Raw genomic sequence first — 24,629 nt, forward strand, 5'->3', positions numbered from 1 at the left:
TAAAAGTTTGGTTAAGAAACATATTGGGAGGGTGCATAAGACTTTGATACAAGTCCATATTGAATTTCCCTAAGAATTATATTAACACTGCACCTTTCAAGTAACTATATGAGCATGATGTGGTGTTAGAACAAAACTCTTAACCCTATAATTTTGATTAAGAAGAAGAATAGGCATGTGATATTCACGGTATCGTAGAAATTTGCAAGTAAATTATTTTGTAGTTTTCATTATAGAAAATTATTTTAGGATCTTAATATTCATGATTCTCACACATTTATGTACATAAATCATAATAGAATATTAATCTTAATCTATGGGAGGTTCAATAAGAATGTGTTCTTCAATATATGTTCTTCAACCTCCTTTTCCTAATCTATCTCTTTGTCTTTCTTTTTTTCTCTCACATTCTCTTTCTTGATGACTTATTGTGAAATAACCTTATGACCAGAGACATAACCCTAATACCCTTTTATAAGCCAACGTCCATCAAGTTCTATAAATAAAGACCTTAAGCCCTTATTAGAAGCATTAAGTGGTGTTAGAAATGTAGCAATAAGAGAGAATAGGGTCTGTGAGGCACGATGGATGATCTCAGTATAAATCTTATATGTAGACACTGCTGGAATTGCATTGTAATATTGTATGAGTAGCTAAACTCCTTCGTGTTCAGGTTTGATGTAATCAATTCTGATTCTATATACTTGTACATCTTGGGTATTTATCTTTGCTTTGATTCAATTGTTTGTGATTTGATTTATGTTTAATGATGACTTGATCAATCATCTTATTTCACCAGTTTGATTTAAGTTGGAAGACTCGTCTCAACTTGTGTGTATGAATTGATGACTCATCCTATTTCACTGGTTTGGATTGAGTTGAAAGACTGATTTCAAAGTAAGGTCCAATCAATTATCATACATGTACTAGTGCTTATTTAGTAGTCAGAGGGGATGCTGGAGAAGAGATCTTGCACATTAAAGCAATGATTCATTCTATTAGGAGTTGAGGAATCACACTTGGTTTGAAGTCCTTAGGTTCTAGTGATTCAGGGATGAACCTAGATCTACATAAAAAGAGTACTCCCAGGACATTGACTGATTTGCATAATAAGTTATCAAGATGGTAATGGTATAGTAGAAGAAGATGAGATGAAATCAATTCATAGCCCCTACTCCACTCAATCTCATTACTATTATCTATTTTTGCATGCACTCTTTATCGCAAACCAGAAAAATCCAAAAAGCAAACTACCAATATACTTGTTAAATCGTTGTGGATACGACACTTGTTGATACTACTATGCACCAATGCGTTTGTTGGAAATTGATTGTTGAGAAACAGTCATCACTAAAACACATGAATATGTGTACTCAAAAATGGATGATAGATTAGAGGACATGATTCATGATGTTGGAATACAAACCTTTGCTAAAATTGTGTATGAAAATATGACTACAAATGTAGAGACCCTGTTATATCCTAGTTCAAACTTCACACAATTATCACTAGTGTTAAGGTTGATAAATTTGAAGGCATTAAATGGGTGGACTAATAAAAGTTTCACAAAATTACTTCAGTTGTTGAAGAAAATGCTTCATGAAAGTAATACACTACCTGATCGAATGTAAGAGGCAAAAAAGATAGTTTGTCTGATGGGTATGGAATATGAAAAGACTCATGCATGTCCTAATGATTATATTTTATATAGAAAGGATTGCAAACTCAAGAAGTTGTCCCAAGTGTGGGTTGTCATGTTATAAGGTCAAATATGGTGACAAAGATAATACTAATGAGGTCACAAAGCACAACCCTCATTCAAAGACAGTTTGGTATCTACCAATAATTCCAAGGTTTAAATGTATGTTTGCGAATCCAACTAATGCTAAAAACCATAGATGGCATGTTGATGAGCGGAAATGTGATGAACTACTTTGTGATCTTGCAGATTATATGTAATGGAAGACCATTGAAAAAGGTTTACCTTGCTCCATATATAGATACGCAAGTATGTCCTCATTTTTTTTATTCCATAACATGTAAATTTTTCATTTTAAGTAAATTTCAACTAATTTTCAATGTAGTCTTCATTGGCAACTGCTAGTTGTATTTGTACCAGAGCGTACCACTTTATGGTTTTGCTCTTGTCATAGACCTCTTTCTCCTTATTTGAAGAGCATAATTGATACATAAGTCTTTTTTAAGAAACACCTTCCATTATATACATTCACCTTGAATATACAATGTCATGTTTTCTAACATTGATTGTTTTAACTTTAGTGCTTTTAATGGACGAAGTATATTGAGTGGTAGATCGACTGCCAATATAGAAAAGGTCACTTGGATTTTCCTCTGGGTATTATGCGCTATATATCATTAATTTAATCTTAGTATTATCATTTAATTTATCTAAATAGTTTTACTATGAGTGTAGTGTAATAAACAAATTGGGAGCTTTGAGTATAACTATTATGTCATGCAATGGATAACATCAATTGTGCAAGGCAATTATGAAATTGGTTAAGGTGAGGTAATATGCTAACTTTTACATATACTAATATTAACTTCAACTAATTTTCATATGTACTACTATTAACTTCTCTTATACTTTTGCAAAAATTTAATGACCTAAGTCCACTGGATTCCGGAACATTAGCTTACATTCAACAAGCATGGGCAAATACTTTCTGTCTAGAGTTAGTTAGAGTTAGAGTTAGAGTTAGTTTATACTATTTTTTTTATATTAGTTATTTGTAAAAGTTAGGGATCATTTAATATTTGGAATTGTCTTTGAATATTTTTGAACTGTTTGGAATTTTGTTTGAATTTAATTTGACGACAGGTTTTGGGTTAATGCCTAAATCCCATCTACTTTCTTAAAAAAAATCAAGATATAAAAACGATTTTTACCAAAATTGTCATTATATATCCAATTTCAACAACGGTTAGTGCAAACCCATCCTGGTTTAGCATTTTCAGAATTGTATTATATTTCAAAAATGTCAATTTATAATGATGATCTATTTCAAAACTGTCATTGTATTTTAGTAATTTTTTGTTGTAGTACAAATTTCAACAACGTCTCTCTTAATCATTGTGGTCATATAGACAATGTGATGATGATTTATGAACTCGTCGTTATTTCTCCTTACTCTTAATCGTTATGGTCTAGAACCGTTTTCATACACCTCTTTTGACCATCGTGAAAAAGGCTTGCTACAGTAGTGGAAGAACCTTCAAGCATTCAAGATAAAACTCTAATAAATCTTGAACAAAATAATATTTTAGTAACTTCCAAAAAGTAGTTTTCAAATCTCAAAAACACATGTTAAGTACAAAATTAAAATAGTAACTATTATGTCCATAAAACCTAAAAAGGGTCTATAAAATTTACCTGATAGGATTTATATTATTTTCTAGAACCCACGAAGTTTAACTAAGAACACTATATAATAATTACTCAATTTCTAATTTCTTCTTTGGGATATAATTTTTCTTTTTTGCTTTAAATGATAAAATTAATCGCTCTCCTAATATATGGTGCATGATGAGTCCATGACTTCTCATGAGGATGGAGAGACTCTTCCTTGGAGAGTTACTATATGCATGATCGAAAGGGAGGTCTCTTCCTCACCCATTTCCTTGACTTTATTTAGTATTGCTCCTTGTTTTCAATGTTCTAGCCTTTGTTTGTTTGTGTAGGTTTGCTAATGGCACCCCTTTAGTTGCCACTTTGTAATGGAAAGAAGCGCTTAGTTTTGATAATAAAACATCCTTTTATTGGAGGAGAGAAGGTACTGGTGGTCCCTGCAAGATTTGGACGACCCATAGGATTGAAAGAATGACATGATAAGTTTCTAGAAAATTTGGCGATTATTGGATGATAATCCTCCTAAGAGTCGCACAACATGCATCATTAGGCTGACCTAGGTTCTACAAAGATGCTTTTTGTTTTGCTAGGGAGTCCTTACCTTTTGTAATTGCTAAGAGGTTCTTATCCTTGTCTATTTAAGGAAGCATCTCTACCACTTGTAAAGGGTTGAACATTTGAAATTCATTTTTGCTTCAACAAATTGTTAGAGTTGAGGTAGTGCTCTTTGAGTGTTCTTGAGCTCCCTTAGTCTCATCTTGAACCAAGGTTCAAGTGGTGGCAACCATCACCATTCCTCTTTTTTCCCATCTCTTGTTTCAACTTTTGGTTTTCATTTCCAAATTTATGTTGTTGTCTTGATGTTTACTTTATGCACCACCTTGTTCTTTAATTTCCTTTGAGCAATTGAATTTCTCTTTTGCCTTTAGAGCTCTTATGAAGTGCAAACTTGACAATACCTTCTTTCTAAGGAGTTTGTAATCCATAGTGATGTAGCGAGAAATGCACTTTCTCGACACACTTTGCTCTCCCTCCTTGAAATCAAATTTCTAAGATTTGATCACCTAAAGGAGTTGTATCAAAGGATGTAGACTTCTCCACCATTCATAGTAGTGCCACCATAGGGGACATAAAGACTATTACCTTCATAGTGATTATATTTTTAAGGGTAAAAGACTTTTTGTACCTCAAGATTCTTTAAGTGTCTTACTCATTAGAGATGTGAATGAAGGAGGTCTAATGGGACACTTTGGGGCCTCTAAGACATTAGAAGTCTTAGAAGAACACTTCTTTGGACCTCGCATGAGAAAACATGTAAAAAAACATTGTGAGAAGTGTATAAAATGCAAGAAGGCCAAATCTAGAGCCCATGTTCATGGACTCCATACTTCTCTTCATATCCCCAGTTTCCCTAGGTAGACTTCTCCATGAATTTTATGCTAGGGTTGTTAGCATTAGATGTTGGAAAAACCCATTAGATAAGTCTAAGTTTTAATAAGTTTTGATGATAACAAAATGTATGATGAAACAAATAAAGATAAGTAAATATAAATGTTCTAGATCAGCTAAGAATGATTAGAACAATATCTTAGGTAAAACTTTGGACACAGAAAGGGTCAATCAAGAAACAAACTTCATTAGATATATGAACATGACCATTAGATGACCTAGGAATGTGTGCATTATTTGTTTGTGATTGTGAAAATATATATATATATATATATATATATATATATATATATATATATATATATATATATATATATATATATATATATATATATATATGCATATGTTTTATTCAGCTAATGTGTGTTCAATAAGTTTAAGCCAAGCACAATGCAACAAAGAACAAATACATACTTAGAGCAAGAAGCAAACATATGAAAAGGTAAGGGTTAGAAGAACTTAGTTGAAAGCAACGGTAGACGAGTGGAGAGTTGGATCAAATGACCAAGTCATCGGATGACTCACGTTCTACACAAGTGTCAAGAGCCTCCTAGTTCGATCACTGTGGTAGAGGAGTTTCATCCTGATCCTAAGAACTTAGTCATGACAACCTATATTTATCTACTCATTAAAAATAAATAAAATTATGTGTAAAATAATTACAAATGGTAAATTAATAAATAAAGATGCATAAAGAAGATTTTAAAACATGTTTTAAAGAAGAAGGGTCACAAAAACGATCACGAATTATTTCTTCAAACATATGTCTTGACAATATGTCAAAGTCATAATCATTTTGTTTCCATAAAAGAAAAAGATGAATTTCAAATTATCAATCTTTTTAGAAGGACGAAATTTAGTTGTACTGTGTTTTGCTTTTTATAATTGAAATTATGGGTTTCTAATTATATATTCATTCATTCTTTGCATATATATCTCTTATAATTTTTATAAAGTGTGCGTAAATAATACCTAGGTACGGCTCCGATGAAGAAATGAAATTTGACATTGAATGCATATTGTTGGTAGGTTTCTGGGGTTCATATGGTTTGAATTCATTTGGGTTATACATGAAGCTTAAAATCTATATAAAGTAGGTTCAGCTTTTACCAAATAAAACTGCAGTTGCAGTGTCCTGAGATGAACCTCTCAATTATTTTTGGGGGAAATCCCAATTTATTCTAGATATTGCTTGGTTTTGAAGGAAAATCTGCAGGCTCTCACACCCTCACACACACACACTCTGCGGGACACAGCACAGCTTTTTCAAGGTTTCTTGTTCTTAAAAGCACAGCGTTTATAATTACCAACTAACACTGTTACAAATTCAGTTGAGTTATTAGGAAATCTGTAAGAAAATTAATTGGTCATTTCTTTTACTCCTTTTGCGTAAAGACTTGGCTAGGGTTCCCTCAAGCCTTGAAAAACTAATCTGGTACAACCCTATTTTTACTCGTTTACTGTTGATCCAGACCACATTTGAAGTGTTAAATGTTAAGTTCACTCCTTCAGAGGCTGCAATAATTGTCCGTTAGGGTTTTTCTTGTTTGGCAGGCTACAAAGTACCCTCAATATTTAAGGACCTACTCAAGACAACAACACAATTAGGAAACTAAACTATGGTGTGCCAAATTATTCAAGTTAGAAGGTCGAAAATTCTTGATTCTTTATAGCACACTTTTTTGCTCAACCATAGCATATATGTATCCACCTCTTATTGGGGAAGCACATGCCTCTTAATGAAGAGCTAAACTCGTGCAATTAACGTTGCTAAACCAAATTTAGATATTCATGTCACAGAATAATGAAAGTCAGATCTTTCAACTTGTGCCGTGCAAATCTCACTGCCATCTGCCTGTGGTCCCTCTTTCTATGAGTTGAGTGGATGCTTTTTAAGACCTAAGTTGGTCCCTCATCTACAGCGCAGCTACCTATGATCTATGATCTAATCCAATTCATCACACTCAAATACCATACACCACATCTTTTGAAACTGATTATGACTCTAGTTGAATTTCTTCCTCTCTTGTTTCTGTTACTTTTTCTCTCTAACTTCCTGCAAAATCTTACTGTTATATCATCTTAATTAAGAATATATCTATATACGAATAATTCTAAGACAAATATAGGGATTTCATTCTTGTAAATATTCTTAGTTTCAATCTTGGAACTTCTTGCTTTTATTATTACTATTGGAAATGCATTAGTTCTTTGGATAATGCTATGTGGAATTCTCTTTGTTTTTTCCTTTACAACAGTGCGAATTTGTTGATAAAGATACATGTGGTTGCACATAAAAGTGTAAAACCTGCTTTCTTCTTCTTTCTTCTTCTTCTTTTAGTTTTATATCTTGTAAATAAAATTATAAATGGATTGAAGTTCATCTTTTTGTCAGTATTTTCTTCCTATCGTTCTCCCTTTTTTCCGGCAGGGTTTAAATTGAAAAAACCTTGCATTAGTGTGCTTTCCAGCACTCAATTGAATAATTACAATGATAACGATTAATGATTAAGCCAGTGATTGTTCAGTATGAGGTATGAGAAGATCGAGGAAATTAACACTGCCAGTTTGCTTACGCGTCATTTCCACAGGATGCCACGTGATCAATGATCATTTACTCTTTTCATTTAAATGCTAAAAGGTTGAATGCTATAAGACTCACAAGTTCACTACTCAGTTCATAAAATTATTAGTTTTGGACTGAATTTTGGCGTTTGAGATAATAGGTTGAAATCCAAGGCTGGGGTCATCTGCACAAATAATTTACATTTAGGTGCTCATTTCGGAAAGACTTCAATTTTAGGGTATTTCTATATCCTTTCCCTTTCATTTCTTCTCTTTCTAGGTTATGGTGGAAGGCATAGAACAGAATAACCACATAGCATCCACACTTTTTCTCTCGTGTAAGTTGGTTCTTGCCATTTCAATTCCAACTTAAGCCTTCAGCTTCTCATTCTTCTATTTTCTCTCAAATCCTACTTTACATATTTACAACTTTCAACTTATTTTTGCTCCAAATTCGGTTTCACAAGCTACCAATTGAGTAAATAGAGTCCCCCTCGCTTCAATTTTCAGAAAAAAAACATGACTTCAACAGCAGTGGAGTCAAATGGAAAAAAACTGACTTCAGTTTGCAGAACTTCTTTTTTTTTTTTTCCTTTTGCTCTCAAATTATATTATTCTGTTTCTTTCTTTTACCAACTACCGAAAATGAGAATATTTTCTCAGTCAAGAATGCAACAACTTTTGAATAATCTTGTAGTCAGTTTTACCACCGAAACCGTGTAATAATATCGCAAAAGGGTATCTCTTTCCAATACCAATGCATAATTTTAGTTTATTTTTTCTGTGTTTGTCAGGTGTCACTTGCATATATATATACTGAAGAGAAAGATGAAGTGAGTAGATGATGATGATGGCGAGTTCAAGAGAAGGTCAACAAGCGAAGCAAGAAGGTGGCGCCATTAATATTGACAAGTTTTCCAAGGCATCTTCCAGTACAAGACAATGGTCAGCGTTCAGAAATCCAAGAATTGTGAGAGTGTCACGTTCCTTTGGAGGAAAAGATAGGCACAGCAAGGTTTGCACCATAAGAGGGTTGAGGGACAGAAGGATTAGGCTCTCAGTGCCCACAGCAATTCAGCTATATGATCTTCAAGACAAGCTTGGGCTAAACCAACCAAGCAAAGTGATAGATTGGTTGCTTGAAGCAACAAAACTCGACATTGACAAGCTCCCTCCACTTCAATTCCCTCAGGGTTTTGGTCAATTTCATCATCCACAAACCCTACTCCCCTTTCATGATTCAAGTTCCTCTCAGCTTTCTCTCGGACCCTTCGGTGAATCTAGCTCCTCATTTGGTGGGGGGGTTCAAAACTCCATGCCAAAGTCAAGGTATTGGGACAGTATAGATTCAATATCAAGATTGAAAGGCAAGGAAGCTGAAAAGGGCAAGTGGGTCAAAACAAACGAGGAAGATCATCAAAACCATGAAGATGATGTTGTTGGAAGCTACAGCAACTTGCATGCATCTACTCAGAGGCTTTTCCCTATGGGTAGTGGTGGTAGCACCACTACTCACACCCTTTTACCTGGTTTGTTGAACAACACCATGCCATATAACCCCTACAATGGTGAGCCTTCTGGTTTGTCCTTATCCCAATTTGGAGGCCATGGCTTGTTGTTTCCTTCCCAGCAGGTAGATCCAAGTCCAAGCAGTGCAAATGGTGTTCAATACCCATCTTCTTTGGCATTACCTTCATCTGCTTCTCAATTTTTCCTTGGTTCATCTTCTGCTACACCACCAATGTTCACTACCTATGCTCCATTTCTTACACCCTCGGTTGACAATGATCCTAGACAGTTCAACCACATTCAGTTCTTGAACTCAGCTTCTCAAATCTTGCCTCATCCTCTCATTCCATCTCTTCACTCCTTCAATCCACATGTCAGACCCTTCCCTGCAACACCCTTCAGTTCGAAGCTTTTGGACTCTGATAGCATCCGTAGCCAACATGACAAGGGTAGCACTTCTTGAGTCTCATCATCACCATTGTTCTTTCCGAGGTGTCAGATTGTTGCCTCTAATAAGCAGGCAGCAACGAGTGTGACCAGATTCTTCATAGAAACCACTCAAGAATCTAAATCACGTTATATTTTATACACTTCAACCAAGGTGAGTGAGTACATGCATGTTTGTAGGTATGGCAATGCTAGCTATACATATATGGGATCAATATTTTGTATTTCAATCTTTGTTATTTCAGTCATAGGTACCTTGTTGAGAAACCATTCTGGGTACACGTTAGAATAAGTACCGAACTAAATGAAGGACTTCTCTTTCTTTCTTTCTTTCTTTCTTTCTTTCTTTCTTCAATGCATATATATTTAGCAGCGTGATCCAAGCTAATTCAGTTACCAATGTGCTATAGCTTCAAAGGGTTTTAAGCTATCATTTTTCTTTTGATCGCAACAAACATCTGACATTGAATAATGCATACGATGTAGCTTGAAAGGATGACCATAAAATAAAGTTGAAGAACGAATGTACGTACGATGGATGTCCTTGAGTATGGGTTATAATAATTACATGTTATTATTTCTTATCTTCTCTTTGACCTTCCAATTTAAAATATTCGTTACTAAAGAAATCAGAATCCACTTTTGCTTATTAATAGTTTCTTTTCCCTTTTGCTGTTAGTTGGAGGGACACACAAGGAAATAACATGTGAACACTTATAAGTTATAATCTCCCTCGTGTATTATGATGAACAGATGTTGTTGAACTCGTCAATTTTAAGGGTATAGTGTCTTTAAAATCATCGATGAAGTTCATACACAATCTAACATTAAAGGTAAAAAGTAACTTATAACAGTTTAAGTGGGCATTAGTTGATTAAGCTTTCGAAAAAAATCAATTTTACCTGAATGATAAAGTGTATGTAAAGTTAGCTGTTACTTATCTTTACGTGAGTTTGTTAGGCAATTGGTCTTGCATAATTCCATCACTGTTTGTCTCAATTATTTTAGTGCTGATTTGAAATAAAGAACCAGTCACGCAAATTGGGTTCTTTTTGCATTTGACAAGAGCTGCAGCAACCACTGACACATGTTATTTCCAGAGCTAACATCAACAACTTATATGGATTACTTTTACATGAACTCATAGGGATCACTTTTATTTGGAAGGCAACAATACCTTGGAAAAACTTTTATGGATGGTGTTGGCATGGTACATAAACCTTGTTGCAACAACAATAGTAGTGATGGTCGGTTTTCTCGCTGCATGTTTTGTCATAAACCTGTTCTAGTTCCAGGATGCATGATTTCTTCTTTCCTTGCTATGCATGACACAGATTGAAAAAAAGAATATGAAAGGATTAAAAAATTGTGCCTTCTTTGTGGTACGGTATATGGAACATATAAGGTTATATATATGTTTCATCTAGTGTACATATATATAAGTAGCAGTCACAATACCGTGCTATATAAGATGAACTGTTAATAAATGTGTACCATGTCCTTGTGCATTAACATATATATGGTAAAATTCAGAAGCTAGATAGTAATGCAACCTAATCTTGAATCAAAGTAGGTACGAATATTGAATATTGTTCAAGAATATGGTGAAAAGAAGAACCTAATTATATGCAACCTCAATTCAGAAACAACTAACTTTTGATGCCTTTCAATGATTATACATATACATATATGATTTATTCACAATGCATGCAGCTATAGCAATGCATGCCGACCTAGTGCATGTGAAGGTCTGCAGCAGAAAAAAACTTAGAAGAAATTAAGAGATGCAAGCTAGCATGAGAGGCTATATATATATATATATGGTAATATGGAAAAGGAAGAGAAAGAATATATTGGTGGAATGTTAAAGGGTAATTAAGAGTTGATCGGTTGATAAGTGAAAAAAGTGAAGAGAAAAATGAAAAGAAAAAGCTGAGAAGATGCATGCTAGAGTCCAAAGGTGTGCATAGATGTGTGTGAAGAAATGCAGAGAGAGTGTGGTGTGTGTCCTCATCTTTGTACCCTATTTGACAGCATCTTGATGAAGGCATGGAAGCATCCATCCATACAAAGTATAGAAAAGAGGGAAAAATGTTTCAACATCTACAGTTACCACTGACAATGAAAAGGAGGCGACATAAAATCACTGGCAGAGACTGAATTTTTGAAAGCAGTCTCTGTAATGGACAATAATATATCACAAGATCCAAGATAAAACTTAAATTAACGCTCAGTGGTTGCAGCAGCGGTTAGGTTTTCAACGGGTCCTCTAGAATAGAGTCATCAAGGAAAAAATCAACAAAAAGTTTTACATACTTGTCTCTCTGTGGTCCTAATTAATTATTCATCCATTTTAAAACATAGAAATAAGGAAACAAACAATTCAGACTTCACAGCATCTAAAGACTTTTTTTTTTTTTTTCTTTTGTTCTTTTTCATAATTCACACATAATGTTTTAGCGTTGTGTTTTACTAGGCTGTATTAATTTACACAGAATCTTGTTCAAACGACTTGCAGTTTCTGACACTCCTCATAACGCACCCCTCAACCCTTCAATTAATGTATATGAATGAAACCGAAGCAAATTAAAACTATTAATAACAATTTATTATGCTGCAGGGGTGAGACTTTTTTGACCGATGAGGCTACCAATTACTTGTATTATCTTCTTGGTTGAATGAGATAGAAAAAGTCGTATTTTCTTCTTTGTTGAATGAGAAATAAAAGTGTTGTTATGATTCACAATGTTTTGCTTTTTTATTTGTTAAGATCAGATTCACTTTCACATCACAAGAAAAAAGTAGAAGAAGTAATTTTAGTCATTGATTAGGTTTAGGTGTACTTTTTGGAGCAGGTCAAATTTTACTTTTTGAGTTCTATTTATGTTCTATATTCTTAAGATGTATTTAATGTGAGATTTAAGTTATATAATATAATGTTTTTAATCCTTAAATATGTCATAAATAAATATTATATTAACATATTTAAGTTATTAAATGGACTAAAATCATGAGGTTAATCACAGTTTTATATCTAAAATACCTATTTAATAACAAAATTGAAATTTTGAGAACTAAGATTAAGTAATTGTGATATTGGATAAATCACAAGTGTAATTACGACATAAAAGGAAAATATTAATAGTTATATATATATATATATATATATATATATATATATATATTAAGAGAGTTATTTTAAGAAATGATTTATTTTCATTTGAATATTTACATTAAATAAATGGAAAAAAAAATCTATATATAAAGAAGATTTATATGTAAAGAAGATTAAGTGTCAATTTTTTTTAATTTACTCGTTATTTTTTTAAATTTAAATATTTTTTATTTAACTCTATTTTAAAATTTAATAACTTTTTAAATTTAAATAAGTAAAAGTTATTAAAAAAATATTTATAATTAAATTGTTAAAAAAATTATATTTATTTTATTATTTTTCTTATCATAAAAAAATAAATACATGCTGCGATTTGTTTCTACTAATAATTATTAAAGAAAATAGGAATGTTTGAAAGTCAGGTTAATTAAAGTTATAAGGAAGAAAAACTAAAACCAAAGGTTCAATTAGTTCACATTTGGTCCAGTGTTTTGATTTTCTTTTTATTAAATTCTACATATGATCATTTAAAGCATTAGTTTTATAGCATATAATCATAATAATATTATGATAAATTTTCAATTTGTACAATTAATATAAAACAAATAAATAAACTGATCAAAAATTCTATTTTATTTTGTCCATAAATATTTCAATTTAAAATTAATAATACTAATAGATGCATAATAGTTTAAAAATTACAGAATCACGTTCGACTTATTATCTTCTTACCTAGTCTTATTACGTTTTAGACAGCACAATAATCAAAGAAAAAAATTACAATAAGATAATTACCTTATTATGTCCTAATTATTAAATAAGTTCATAGAGTAGTTATTACCAAACTTAACAAAAACATAATATATGTTATAATTTATGATTAAAATATAATAAAAACTCTTGATAGTATTATTCCATAAACAATTAAAAATGGAAGTCTTTTGATTAATATATAACGCACGATTTATTGAACTCTTACTCAAGTTTTTATTTTTTTATTTTTTTCTTGTAGATTAATCACTTTCTTCTTTTACTTTCTTTTTATCTTCAATGTTGAAAAAATTGTTCCGCATTTAAATGGTAATGGAACAGACAATGTGAATTTGAGTATACTCGTCCTTGATCTTAAAGTAAAAGTTGATATCCATATGAAAAATGAGTATCATCTCCATCACTATTCCTATTGTGTGATGGGTATGCTTATACTCACCCCTGTAATTTTTTAAATATGAATTAAATAAATTTTCTATGCAAAATTAAAATCATAACAAAAAAAACGATATTATTAAATATTCAATTTTAAGATAACACGATCATTTTTTTTCAATGTCAAAATATGAAAAAAACATACATAAATATTAAAATAAAGCACCAGATAATAATTGATTAAACTTAAGTAATTATAGAACATTAAAATAACTAAAATTAATTGAGTTTAATGGATATCAAACGAGTCAAATAAGAGAAAATGAAAATTTGTGTAATAAAAAAGTGTTCTTTATATGAAACAAAAGTAAGAACTGAAAAGAGAAGAGAAAATAAATATTTTAGGCTACATATAATAGACTGAAAACTTATGTGTTTAAATACTCAAAATTGAAAGTTAAACATTTTTATGTGACAAAAAATAAACAACAAATTTAAATATTGAAAATGAGTAAAAATTCCTAAATATGTGTATTATAAATTATTTAATTTCATGAAATTGAGGTCTGGCTTTCTTGAAATATAATAAATCATTTAAAAGAAATTACACACAATAAAAAATGTTTAATTAAGATTGTAATGAAAGGAAAAACATATTGGGGATCTAATCATTACTAAAAAACACACATTTCTATCAATTTTATTTTTTGGAAACCTTTTCTAGGTAAAACTTACAAAATTTGTTATAAATAATAATTTGTAAGAAGTTGCTACCAACTTTGTTGTAAAATATTTTGAGCAAAACAATTTTCACAGTAAATTTTACAGGAAATACTAGCGAATTTTATAATTTGTAGGAAATAATTATCCACAAAAAATTATCTATCAATTAAAATTCCTAGACAAAATAACAAAAAAAATCTTTTCTTACAAAATTTTATAATAAATTTACAAGAAAATTTTCATAAAATATGAGAATTTCTAGTTTTGTGATTGAATGTATATTGATATACATTTTTTTTATATATACATTTATAACTTTATTATCCGGTGAACACACTTTCCATTTGCTTTACTTTTAGTTTTAGTTCGTTTTTTTCATAAGAAATAAATCAAGTTCATAGGTAATAATTACTTTAATTTTTTATTTTTAGCTTATTTGACATTTGCATACATTCCAAATATAATTTTTTTCTATAGACATTATTTTTAGCTAATTCTAGTTACTTTGGATCATAAACTTTCAGGACTTTAAAATGGACATATAAATTACTAGATTTGAACTTCTTTCGTGTTCTTTTCAGGATTCTTAGATGTTGAGAAAATTTTGTTGAAAATTTGTAAAAGTATCCAACAAATTTGATTTTGCTTGCATTTAGCTTGCATGATTTTAATTCTAGCTATAATTAGTGTCCAAATTAGGTCGATAATTTCTTCAAAGTTTGTGAATATAGGATTTGGGTTCGAAGTCTATTTTAGGCCTAGTTCTACTAAAAACAATATAAAAAGGTTTAAATACTTCGTTGATCCTCATTGTTGTACAAAAATTTCAATTTGGTCCTCATATTTTCATTAGTCTCAATTATGTCCTTTTCGTTAGTAGAAAACTAACATCGTTAAGTAGGTGTCATGTGTCAGCTCCTTTTTTTTTAATTTTTTAAAATTAAAAAAAAATATTTATGACATGTGTCACATATGTAGTGTGCCACATGTCAATCTAATATGGTGACACCTGTTAAGTTATTATATGAATCTCAATTTGGTCCTCATATTTGTTAATTTAATTTGATTTTAGTTCCAAATTTTTTTAACAATCTTCAATTTCATGTGCTCCAAATTTAGACCAAATTTAACTTTTATATAATGTTATGATTATTTTTATTAAATATTTTTATAATATTAAGTTTATTTAATATTAAAATTTTAAATATATTTATTTTAATTTGTTATAAAATTTTAAAATTGTACATTTGAATTTATAAAATTTTTATTTTCAAGCCAACTCTAAGATTTGTATAGAAGTTGTTGATATATAATGTTATACAAATATTTCAAATTTAAACTTATCAATCTATATATTTATAATTTTAAAATAAAATTTAAATAAAGTTTAATGTAAAATATAAATTTAAATAAACTTAATATTGTTAAAATTATGAAATAGAAATATCACTTTTAATAAAAGTATCATCATAACATCTATATAAAATTAAATTTTGTCTAAATTTGAAGCACATGAAATTGAAAATTTTTAAAAAAACTTGATTGAAATCAAATCAAATTAAAAAATATGAGGACCAAAATGAGATTCATACAATAATTTGACACGTGTCACCATATTAGATTGACACATGGCACACTATAGATGTGACATGTGACATAAATATCTTTTAAAAAAATTAAAAAAATTAAAAATTTAAAAAAATTCTAAAAAAGAAGGAGCTGACACGTGACACCTACTTAATGGTGTTAGTTTCATACTAACGGAAAGGAAAGGACCTAATTGTTACTAGGGATGTCAACGGGGCGGGTATGGTACGAGTAGTAGCTCCCCCGTACCCTATCCGTTGGATAAATATTCGCCCCGTACCCGTACCCATATTCGTCGGGTATCCGTTATGCGGGTACCCGCCTATTTTTTTCATATCCGCGGGTATCCACGGGTACCCGCAGGTATTTACAAAAATATTTTAAAAAAACAAATATTTAACCATAACTAGTGCTTGGATCAACAAGTTCACTTTCTCCGATTGATTTATGAAGAAACAAACAAATAAAAAATCACTAACAATTTATATTGTAGTTTATTTTTTAATGAAATATTAAAGAAATTACTTACTTCATCAATGTCTACATCTTGTAACATTGTATAAAGTTTCATGTTGTCCAATTTTAATCTAGAAGAGTCTGAAAACATAAGAAGTTCATTACAAAATTTTAACAATCACTTCATTAAAATATCTAAGTAAAAGTGTTAATTTCATTACCTTCCATGTTGGTCCATAACCAGTCTTGAAGATACATCAATGCCTCCACAGTATCTGGAAGTAATCTACTCCGATGTGGGATAAGAATTCGACCACATTACTGAATGAATACTCAGAATGTTTTTTACTAATGTGTGTGTGTATATATATGAGGATATTTTTGTGAATTAAAGTTTAGCGGGTATGGGTATCCACGGGTACGGATACTATGATACCCGTACCCGCCCCGTTAACATGCGGGTATCAAAAATATCCGTACCCACGGGTAGCGGGTATCTATTTTTAATATCCGTTTCCTACCCGTTGCGAGTTTTATCCACGAATACCCGCGGGTACGAATTTTTTTGACATCTCTAATTGTTACTCATTTACAAAAATGTTGACCTGATTGAAACTAATAAATATATGAGGACCAATTTGAGATTTTGATAAAAAACGATGACCAACGGAATATTTAACCTATAAAAAATCAATAGATTTTAAGATTTTTAGCTTTTCCTCCTTTTCTATATATTTTGTATTTTCATATTAAACTATTATTATTCTACTGTATTTTGGTTATTCTCTCATGAAGAACTAAATCTCTAAAGATCTATTCAAACTAAATCTCTAAGGATCTATTCAAGAAATTAACATTAAACAACATGAAATAAGTTTCACATCGAACGTTTGTCGATTTCGGTTTGTTCTTCTCTTCTCTAATTTAGGTTTTGCTATTTGTGATATCAATTTTCATTTCTGAAATTAGAATTCAAATTAAAAATCAATTTAATCTTGATTTGATAACCGAATACTAATTGGGTTGAAAGATATTAAAATTTAATTTGTATAAATCAGTTTAATTGATTGATTGAAACAATTTATTGTTCAAACTTGAATTTAATCATTAGAGAACTATGATTTTGCATTATTTGATTGTTTGAATTTGTGGATTGATATGTTTTAATCTTCCATAATTTCATAATTTCTCTTTTGATATTATTTGATTATGTTTTCCAATTTACATTTTTGTGTCTTTCAATCCCTGAACCCCAAAGTTTAATTCATAGGGAAAAATAAGTAAAGATTGAATATAATTCAATATATGTACTATGAGAATTGACATGGGTTAAGTTTTATATTAAAAAATATAGAGAAACCTTAACATACTTTTTTTAAGATCTTCATATATCTCTCAATATCATAGTTCATCTCAAATAAATCGTGCTGCACAAAACTTTAATTTCAAATACAAAATCCAACCTCCCTTCTTAAGTATTTTTTTTTTCTTCTATTTTTAGTTAATGAAACCAAAACATTTTATGTTTTCTATAAAAGTTTGCAACATAAAGCATAATTTAAGTTGATTCACATATTCAAGATCCATACAATCTTTTACCATACTTCTTTAATGATTTAAATTCTAGATGAACATTAGTCAGTTCATCTAATTAATTCATTTGAAAAACGTCATGCTACTAAAAATATGAATCAAATTAAAATATAATTTCATTCTAATTTGCCTCATATTAACAAATAAAGATTCAATCGTTTATTAATTTGATTTCTATAATCATAAAGTAATTTACTATCATAAAGTGCAAATATGAAATTAGAGAAAAGAGCTACAAACTTGGAGCATTAAATGATTGATGCGAAACTTAATTCATTGATCTAAAAAGGTGATAGCAAAGTAAACTGATAAGTTAGAATTGAAATTCATTGATCCTCGTGGGTTAGGTATTTAATTGTTGATCTCTCATCTTTATTGATTCCTCAATCATAGAATTCTCAAATAAGTTTACTATACATTAATTCCTTAACTATAAATAAATTCATTCGGCATTATGCAATCAATTAATGTACTGGAATTTTTGCCTTCATTATCAATATATCAACAAATCTCGCTCAAATCTAAATCTATGCTTTTCAGTTATAACTCCGATTTTAATAATTAGATGATATTGGACAGACGAAATCCAACCTTAATTAATACCGTAATAAGCAATAAGAAAATCACAACCTATAATATACACATATATAATGTATAGAGATTGATATAGATATACAACAAATTATATTATTATTCTCATTTTTTGATTCTTATCTTTTATTTTTTAAATTTTTTAACGTAATTTAATGTGAATCATTAATTTTAAAAAAAAAAATAGTGATACATTGTTTAATAATCTAAGTAAATGAATCATATTATCATTTTTCTAAATATAGATATCAACCATCTTCGGAATTATTCAGTTTCTTTCCGACTTGCATTTATCATTTGGATTCACCTACTACACAAGACTTAACACATTGATCTTAGTAAACACACATACCTCGGACTCCTCGAAACAAGTGAATGGGAAAAACTGAAAATTAGGAAAGTTTTGGCGGAAACATATAGAATTAGGAAAAGGGTTACATGGATGTAGAAGTTATCTGATATGGTGTTGTATGAAGACACACATCGAAATGCACTATGTTAAGCGTGAAGGAGGGTCATTTTCTTGTCTTGAGAGGGAAAAAGAAAATGAAGATAGATGGGAAAGGGGTCCAGTGTGATCCATCATGATCTACAAAAGAAAAATTACACCTTATCAGATTAAGAAACTAACTATATGTACGTATAATAATTGGAACAGAAAGAGCAACAATGATCGTGGTCCAATCAAATGCCACGCAATTGGGAAAATTTGAAGCAAAGCTGAGGTCTATATAGTGTGGATGAAGCTATTCAACTATATTGGCTTATATCTATACCTTTTGTCTCCTCATCATCTTAACCTACATCACATTTTTATCAGACGTTTCTTTCACTATCATATACCTAGCTGCATTCTTCTTAAAAGTTACGAGGCATCAACACACACAAGTTAAGAATTTAAGATAAGTTAAAAGTGTTGGGAATAGTCCAAATGTGAGTCAAAAATTTCACATTGGATATAATAGATAAAGATAAACACTATATAAGAATAAAGACCCATAACACTATTACTTTAAGATTTTGGTGTAAAACTGGTGTCAAATATTTTAATACTAATGTTATGTACAACTATATGGAACCACAATCTCTCAATAACCATGACTGTATCCATAATCCATATATGAAAAATATATATATAAACCCATCAAAAAGTTTTACATCGAATAAAAAATTATGATTAATTTATGAATTAGTCCTCCTAAGAATTTTTTTTCTATTGACAAGGTAATTGGGCCCAGTTTCAATTGTATATCCTACATGAAAGGAATACATATGTTGATAAACTTGTGAACTTTAATTAGCTTGAATGAAAATCAGTTTACCTAATTTCATAAGTTTTGATTTCTCTGTCAAATTTGGTCACTTATTCTTCTATTTTTGTATGCCTTTATTCCTTGTATAGTTCTTTATGTGCTTTTGCAAATCAATTTTTATGAAAAAAAGGTTTACGAACAGTTTGCATAAGCATTAGTACCAAATAAAATAGCATGACGACAAAATTGATCAAGCTTTCATTTTGGCTTGTTCTGTCACTGGGTTGCTAAAAACAAGGTGTGAATGCCACATTGAGGTGATCCATCACATAAAAATAGACTGCAAATCTCAACCCGCCCCACCAAGGAGTGGGCCGACGGGCTATTTTGTCAACTTTTTTATTAGCTTTTAGTTAAAAATATATATATATATATATATATATATATATAATATTTAATCACATATATTAAAAATATATTTACTAATATAAATACTTTTTAATTTTTTTATTTTTAATTAATATTTATAATCAAATAAATTAAAATAAGTTGTATATTTATGTAAATTATTATATTGTAATTTATAATTGAAACTTAATTATAAATATTAATGACTTAATTTATAATACTAATACTTACTTTTGTCTTTAAAGAAATATGATATAGAAAAATTACTTTTTTAGATTATTTTTATTTTAATTTTTAATTAAAACAAACGGGCCAATAAACCACTTGTCATGTCCCATCAATTTTATAGGCTAGGAAGGACAGACCAAAATTGACTGACATTAAAAATTTTAACTCAAATTTTGGCAGGCTGACAAGTCGACTTGCAAGCCATGACCCACTTTCTCATTCTTACAGTAAGGATTTTGCGTAAAGGAGATTGTTTTATTAATTAATATATTTTTTGGATTATTTTTAAATATATTAAACTCCTAACATGTTGAAAATTACTTTCTTTAATCTTTTAAAATTTAAGATAGTAATTTTTTGTCACTAGCAAATTGTAATTATTGACTTATACCTTTTTTTTACTGTATTCTCTCCTTGATTACTACCTCTATTGTCATTTGTAAAAATCAATTGGAATGGAGTCGTCTATTAAGGTACTATACGAGGTGTAGTAATCTAATGGGGGATTGGATGAGTGTGGTACTAAACGAGTTGGTGCTTTGAGACAGACATATGCATTTGGGACAGTGGGTGTGTTTTGTGTTTAGAATCTTGGTGGACACTAAGTGTATTTTGCATTGATTAGACGATAGGTGTGTTCAACACTAAGTAGACAACTAAGTGTTGAATGCATGTGTTAATTTATCCTTGTGTTTGTGGTTCGAAGTTTCTACCTACAATGATCTTGTTGACATGCGCAAGCAGACATGGTAACAGGTATTGAGGATGCTTTGCAATAGAGGCAACAATATACTTGAAAATTTTGTGTATAAATTTATGTGTGTTCCTCAGGATGATTTAATGTATAATACTGATCATGTTTTGTAAAAATTTTACACCACAAGAGGAATGAATGTAAATGTATATATTAAAATTTGCTATGCACATGATTACTAATTTATAACTATTAGATGATGAACCTTTTCTTAATTGTACTAGACTCTTCTAGTGGATGGTAATTTAATTAGACGAGGCTATTGAACTAGTATTCATTAGACATATGGATTGGAAGCTTCGTAAGAGTAATTGTGACACCTAGTTTTAAAATGTTACTTCATCCTAACTAATGATTCTCCTATTATTAGAAATAGAAAGGATTCAATAAGTCTCGCTTGTCTCAAGCCCTTTGCTAGTTTGAACTCCTTAGTTGGACTACCATTAATTAATGTTGAGAATTATTTCATACATCCTGCATCTATCTAACCTTTCATCTTGTACTATATGAAGTCTCGCCTAAGTGAATCATAGACTTTTTCATATACTACCTTTAACTATTATGTTTTTCTTCTTTATACATCTAACCTCTTTTACACTTAATTTGCAGTAGATACATTGTTGTTTTCCCATAATAAATGATGATTATTAGCTATGACACATTTTATTCTATTAGACAACACTCAGATTAATTAATTAATTATATATATATATATATAACAAATATATTAATTTATACTCAACTAGTCCAATGGGATTGTTTTTTTTTTTCATATTGGGGTTACGAAGGATGTGGTACAACTTGTAAGTATCTTTCCATCTCTTTGAAAGTGATTAACATTTTTATGACCTCTCAACAGGGATGGCAACGGGACAGGGCGGGGACAGGTTTCGCTATCTCATACCCATTTCCGTAGAAAGAATTCATCCCCATCCCCATACCCAAACCCAACGGGTATCAAACTTTTATCTCATCCCTACCGGATAACGGGTATAATCTCGTACTCATACCCTTACCCGTTTACTTACTACTTCAATATAAATTTTAATTATTTTATAAAATAATAAAAAATTACAGTAAAGAAAACATAATATTATCAAATAATCAATATTAGGAGAATGATTGTTTCTTCTATCAAATATTTAAAATAAATTATAATTGTTTACATTTTAGATTATAATACCAAATAAAATTTCACCAGAATCAAAACATTTATTAAATTTGCAAACTGCAAACATTAATAAAACCTAGTTGATAAAATTTAAAAGTATTTTTAAAAAAATTTAATGGAAAACAAATATTCAAATTAAAATATATTTTAAATGTTTGTTTACTTCAATTTTTTAAATTCTAATGAATCTCTTTTTTTATACACTAATAAAAATGATAATACATCACTTAATCAAAATGACGCAAATAATAAATAATAAACATAATAATAAAATTTAACATAGATATTGTATCTTTTGAACTCCAATATATGTTGGATGGTGATAAAAAAATATTCATGACAATTACATTAAATTTTGATATTGTAGTAAATAAAAGTTATTTATACAATTATAGTGAAAAATTACAGTATGATTGATATAATGAGTTAGAAAATAAAAGATAATTAGATAAAATATACTGAAATAATATTCTACATGATGAAAATAAACATTAAATAAAATATTAAAAAATTAACAAATGTGTGTCTTGAAAGCAATTTGAGAAACTATTGAAAACAAATGTATAATTAAGGGTATGATAAGATGAAAAATACCTTAAACATCTAAGAACACTTTTCAAATATATACTCAATGGTTGAGAAATAATTGTTTTAGCAAAACAAAAGAGTTATTCAAATGAAAAAAAAATCAATAAAAATAAGTAATTTTTTTATATTACCTAGTAAATGAAAGGTTTATGCTATTAAACACTTAAATTGAGAGTATTAAACATACTTATGTAAAAGAAAAATATATAATAAATAAAAATATTAAAAAATAATAGAAATATTCAAATATGAGACATAAAATTTTAATTGACATGCATCATTTTAACATAATTACATAAATGTTATGATAAGATGAAAAATATATTGGAGATGCGAATGAGTTTCATAACATATCAAATAATTAGAAGAAATAAAAAATTAAAAAAAAATAAAAAAAAAATATATATATATATAGGGTTAATTAATTGTGAATATTTTAATAATTTAAATAATGACGGAGATATGACGGGATGGGTATTATGGCGGGGATATGTACATCCTCATAACCATACTCATACCCAATTGAAAAAGTCGGGGATTTCTCATACCCATACTCATACCCGATCATTATTGACATCCATTTTTCTTAAATTAAAATTTAAACAAATATAATTACTTTTGAATTAAAATTTATTTAAACAAATATAATTTATTAAATTAAAATTCAAACAAATAAAATATATTTTATTCTATATTAATGTATATAAAAATTTTAAAAATTATTATATTAACATTTCTTAATTTTAACTTAAAAAAATAGTTTTCAAAAAATATTAACTGATTTCTACCGGTTAACATATATTAAATTATATTAAAAAATTTAATTAATTATTTAAAATACTTAATAATATTAAGTTCAATTCTAAAAAAATAAGGTATATTTTGCAGTATGAAATTTCAAATTAATATTTGAAGAATTATTATATTAAATAAATTATTTATTAAAGTTTAAATAAAAATTTATTTTAAAAAATATACATTAACTGGATGTGTAAATCTCATTAATATATATATTATTAACTTATATTAAATTTTTAAATAATGTTAATTAATAATTTTTTTTTTCAAATTTTTATTAAATTAAAATTTAAACAAATAACTTTATTTAACTTTATATTAGTTATATAAATATTTAAAAAATTATTATTTTAACATTAATTAATTTTAACTAAAAATGTTAGTTTTAAAAAAAGTGTTAACCGATATTAAAAATTTTAATTGTTTTTTAAAATATTTAATAATATTAAGTTGAAATTTTAAAAAATAAAATATATTTTATATTATTATATTTGAAATAAATATTTAAAAATTATAATATATTAAATAAATTATTTCTTACATTTAAATTAAAGATTTCATTTAAAAAAAATAGGTCAATTGACATGTGGAAATTCATTTAATGTATTTTAGCTTATATAAAATTTTTAAATTATACTAATTAATAAATTTTATTCAAATTTTTGTTAAATTAAATTTTAAACAAATAAAATTATTTATCTTTATTTAAATATTTAAAAATTATTGTATTAACATTAATTAATTTTAACTTAAGAAAACTAATTTTAAAAAGAATGTTAGTGGGATTTGGAGACATTTGTAATAGAAGAAAAGTTAAAAAAGAAATAATAAAATATCAAATTTCAATATTCGTATAATGAAATTAAACACTAGATATC

The 24,629-nt window shown here is 28.9% G+C and overlaps 1 protein-coding gene across 4 annotated transcripts; it reads left to right on the forward strand.

Annotated features, from left to right (window-relative positions):
* The first annotated feature begins 6,944 nt into the window (after positions 1-6,944).
* On the forward strand, positions 6,945-9,666 carry TCP5 (TEOSINTE BRANCHED 1, cycloidea and PCF transcription factor 5). Of its 4 annotated transcripts, none has more exons than XM_085666357.1 (3): positions 6,945-7,460; positions 7,546-7,623; positions 8,179-9,666. In XM_085666357.1, the coding sequence occupies exon 3, from the start codon at positions 8,226-8,228 to the stop codon at positions 9,354-9,356; it is 1,131 nt and encodes a 376-aa protein (XP_085522483.1). In that variant the 5' UTR covers positions 6,945-7,460; positions 7,546-7,623; positions 8,179-8,225; the 3' UTR covers positions 9,357-9,666. The 4 variants fall into 4 exon arrangements, with proteins under 4 accessions (XP_085522483.1, XP_085522482.1, XP_027902745.1 ...); XM_085666356.1 differs by having other exon boundaries at positions 6,948-7,460; positions 7,546-7,722; XM_028046944.2 differs by having other exon boundaries at positions 6,948-7,722.
* Positions 9,667-24,629: the final 14,963 nt, after the last annotated feature.

This window comes from Vigna unguiculata, chromosome 9 (genome assembly GCF_037176805.1).
Source record: "Vigna unguiculata cultivar grain cowpea cultivar isolate G323 ecotype 2 chromosome 9, ASM3717680v1, whole genome shotgun sequence".
Taxonomy (NCBI): domain Eukaryota; kingdom Viridiplantae; phylum Streptophyta; class Magnoliopsida; order Fabales; family Fabaceae; genus Vigna; species Vigna unguiculata.

Excerpts from the sequence above, each read along its gene's own strand:
- TCP5 (XM_085666357.1), top strand. The coding sequence starts at position 8,226 with ATGATGATGATGGCGAGTTCAAGAGAAGGTCAACAAGCGAAGCAAGAA.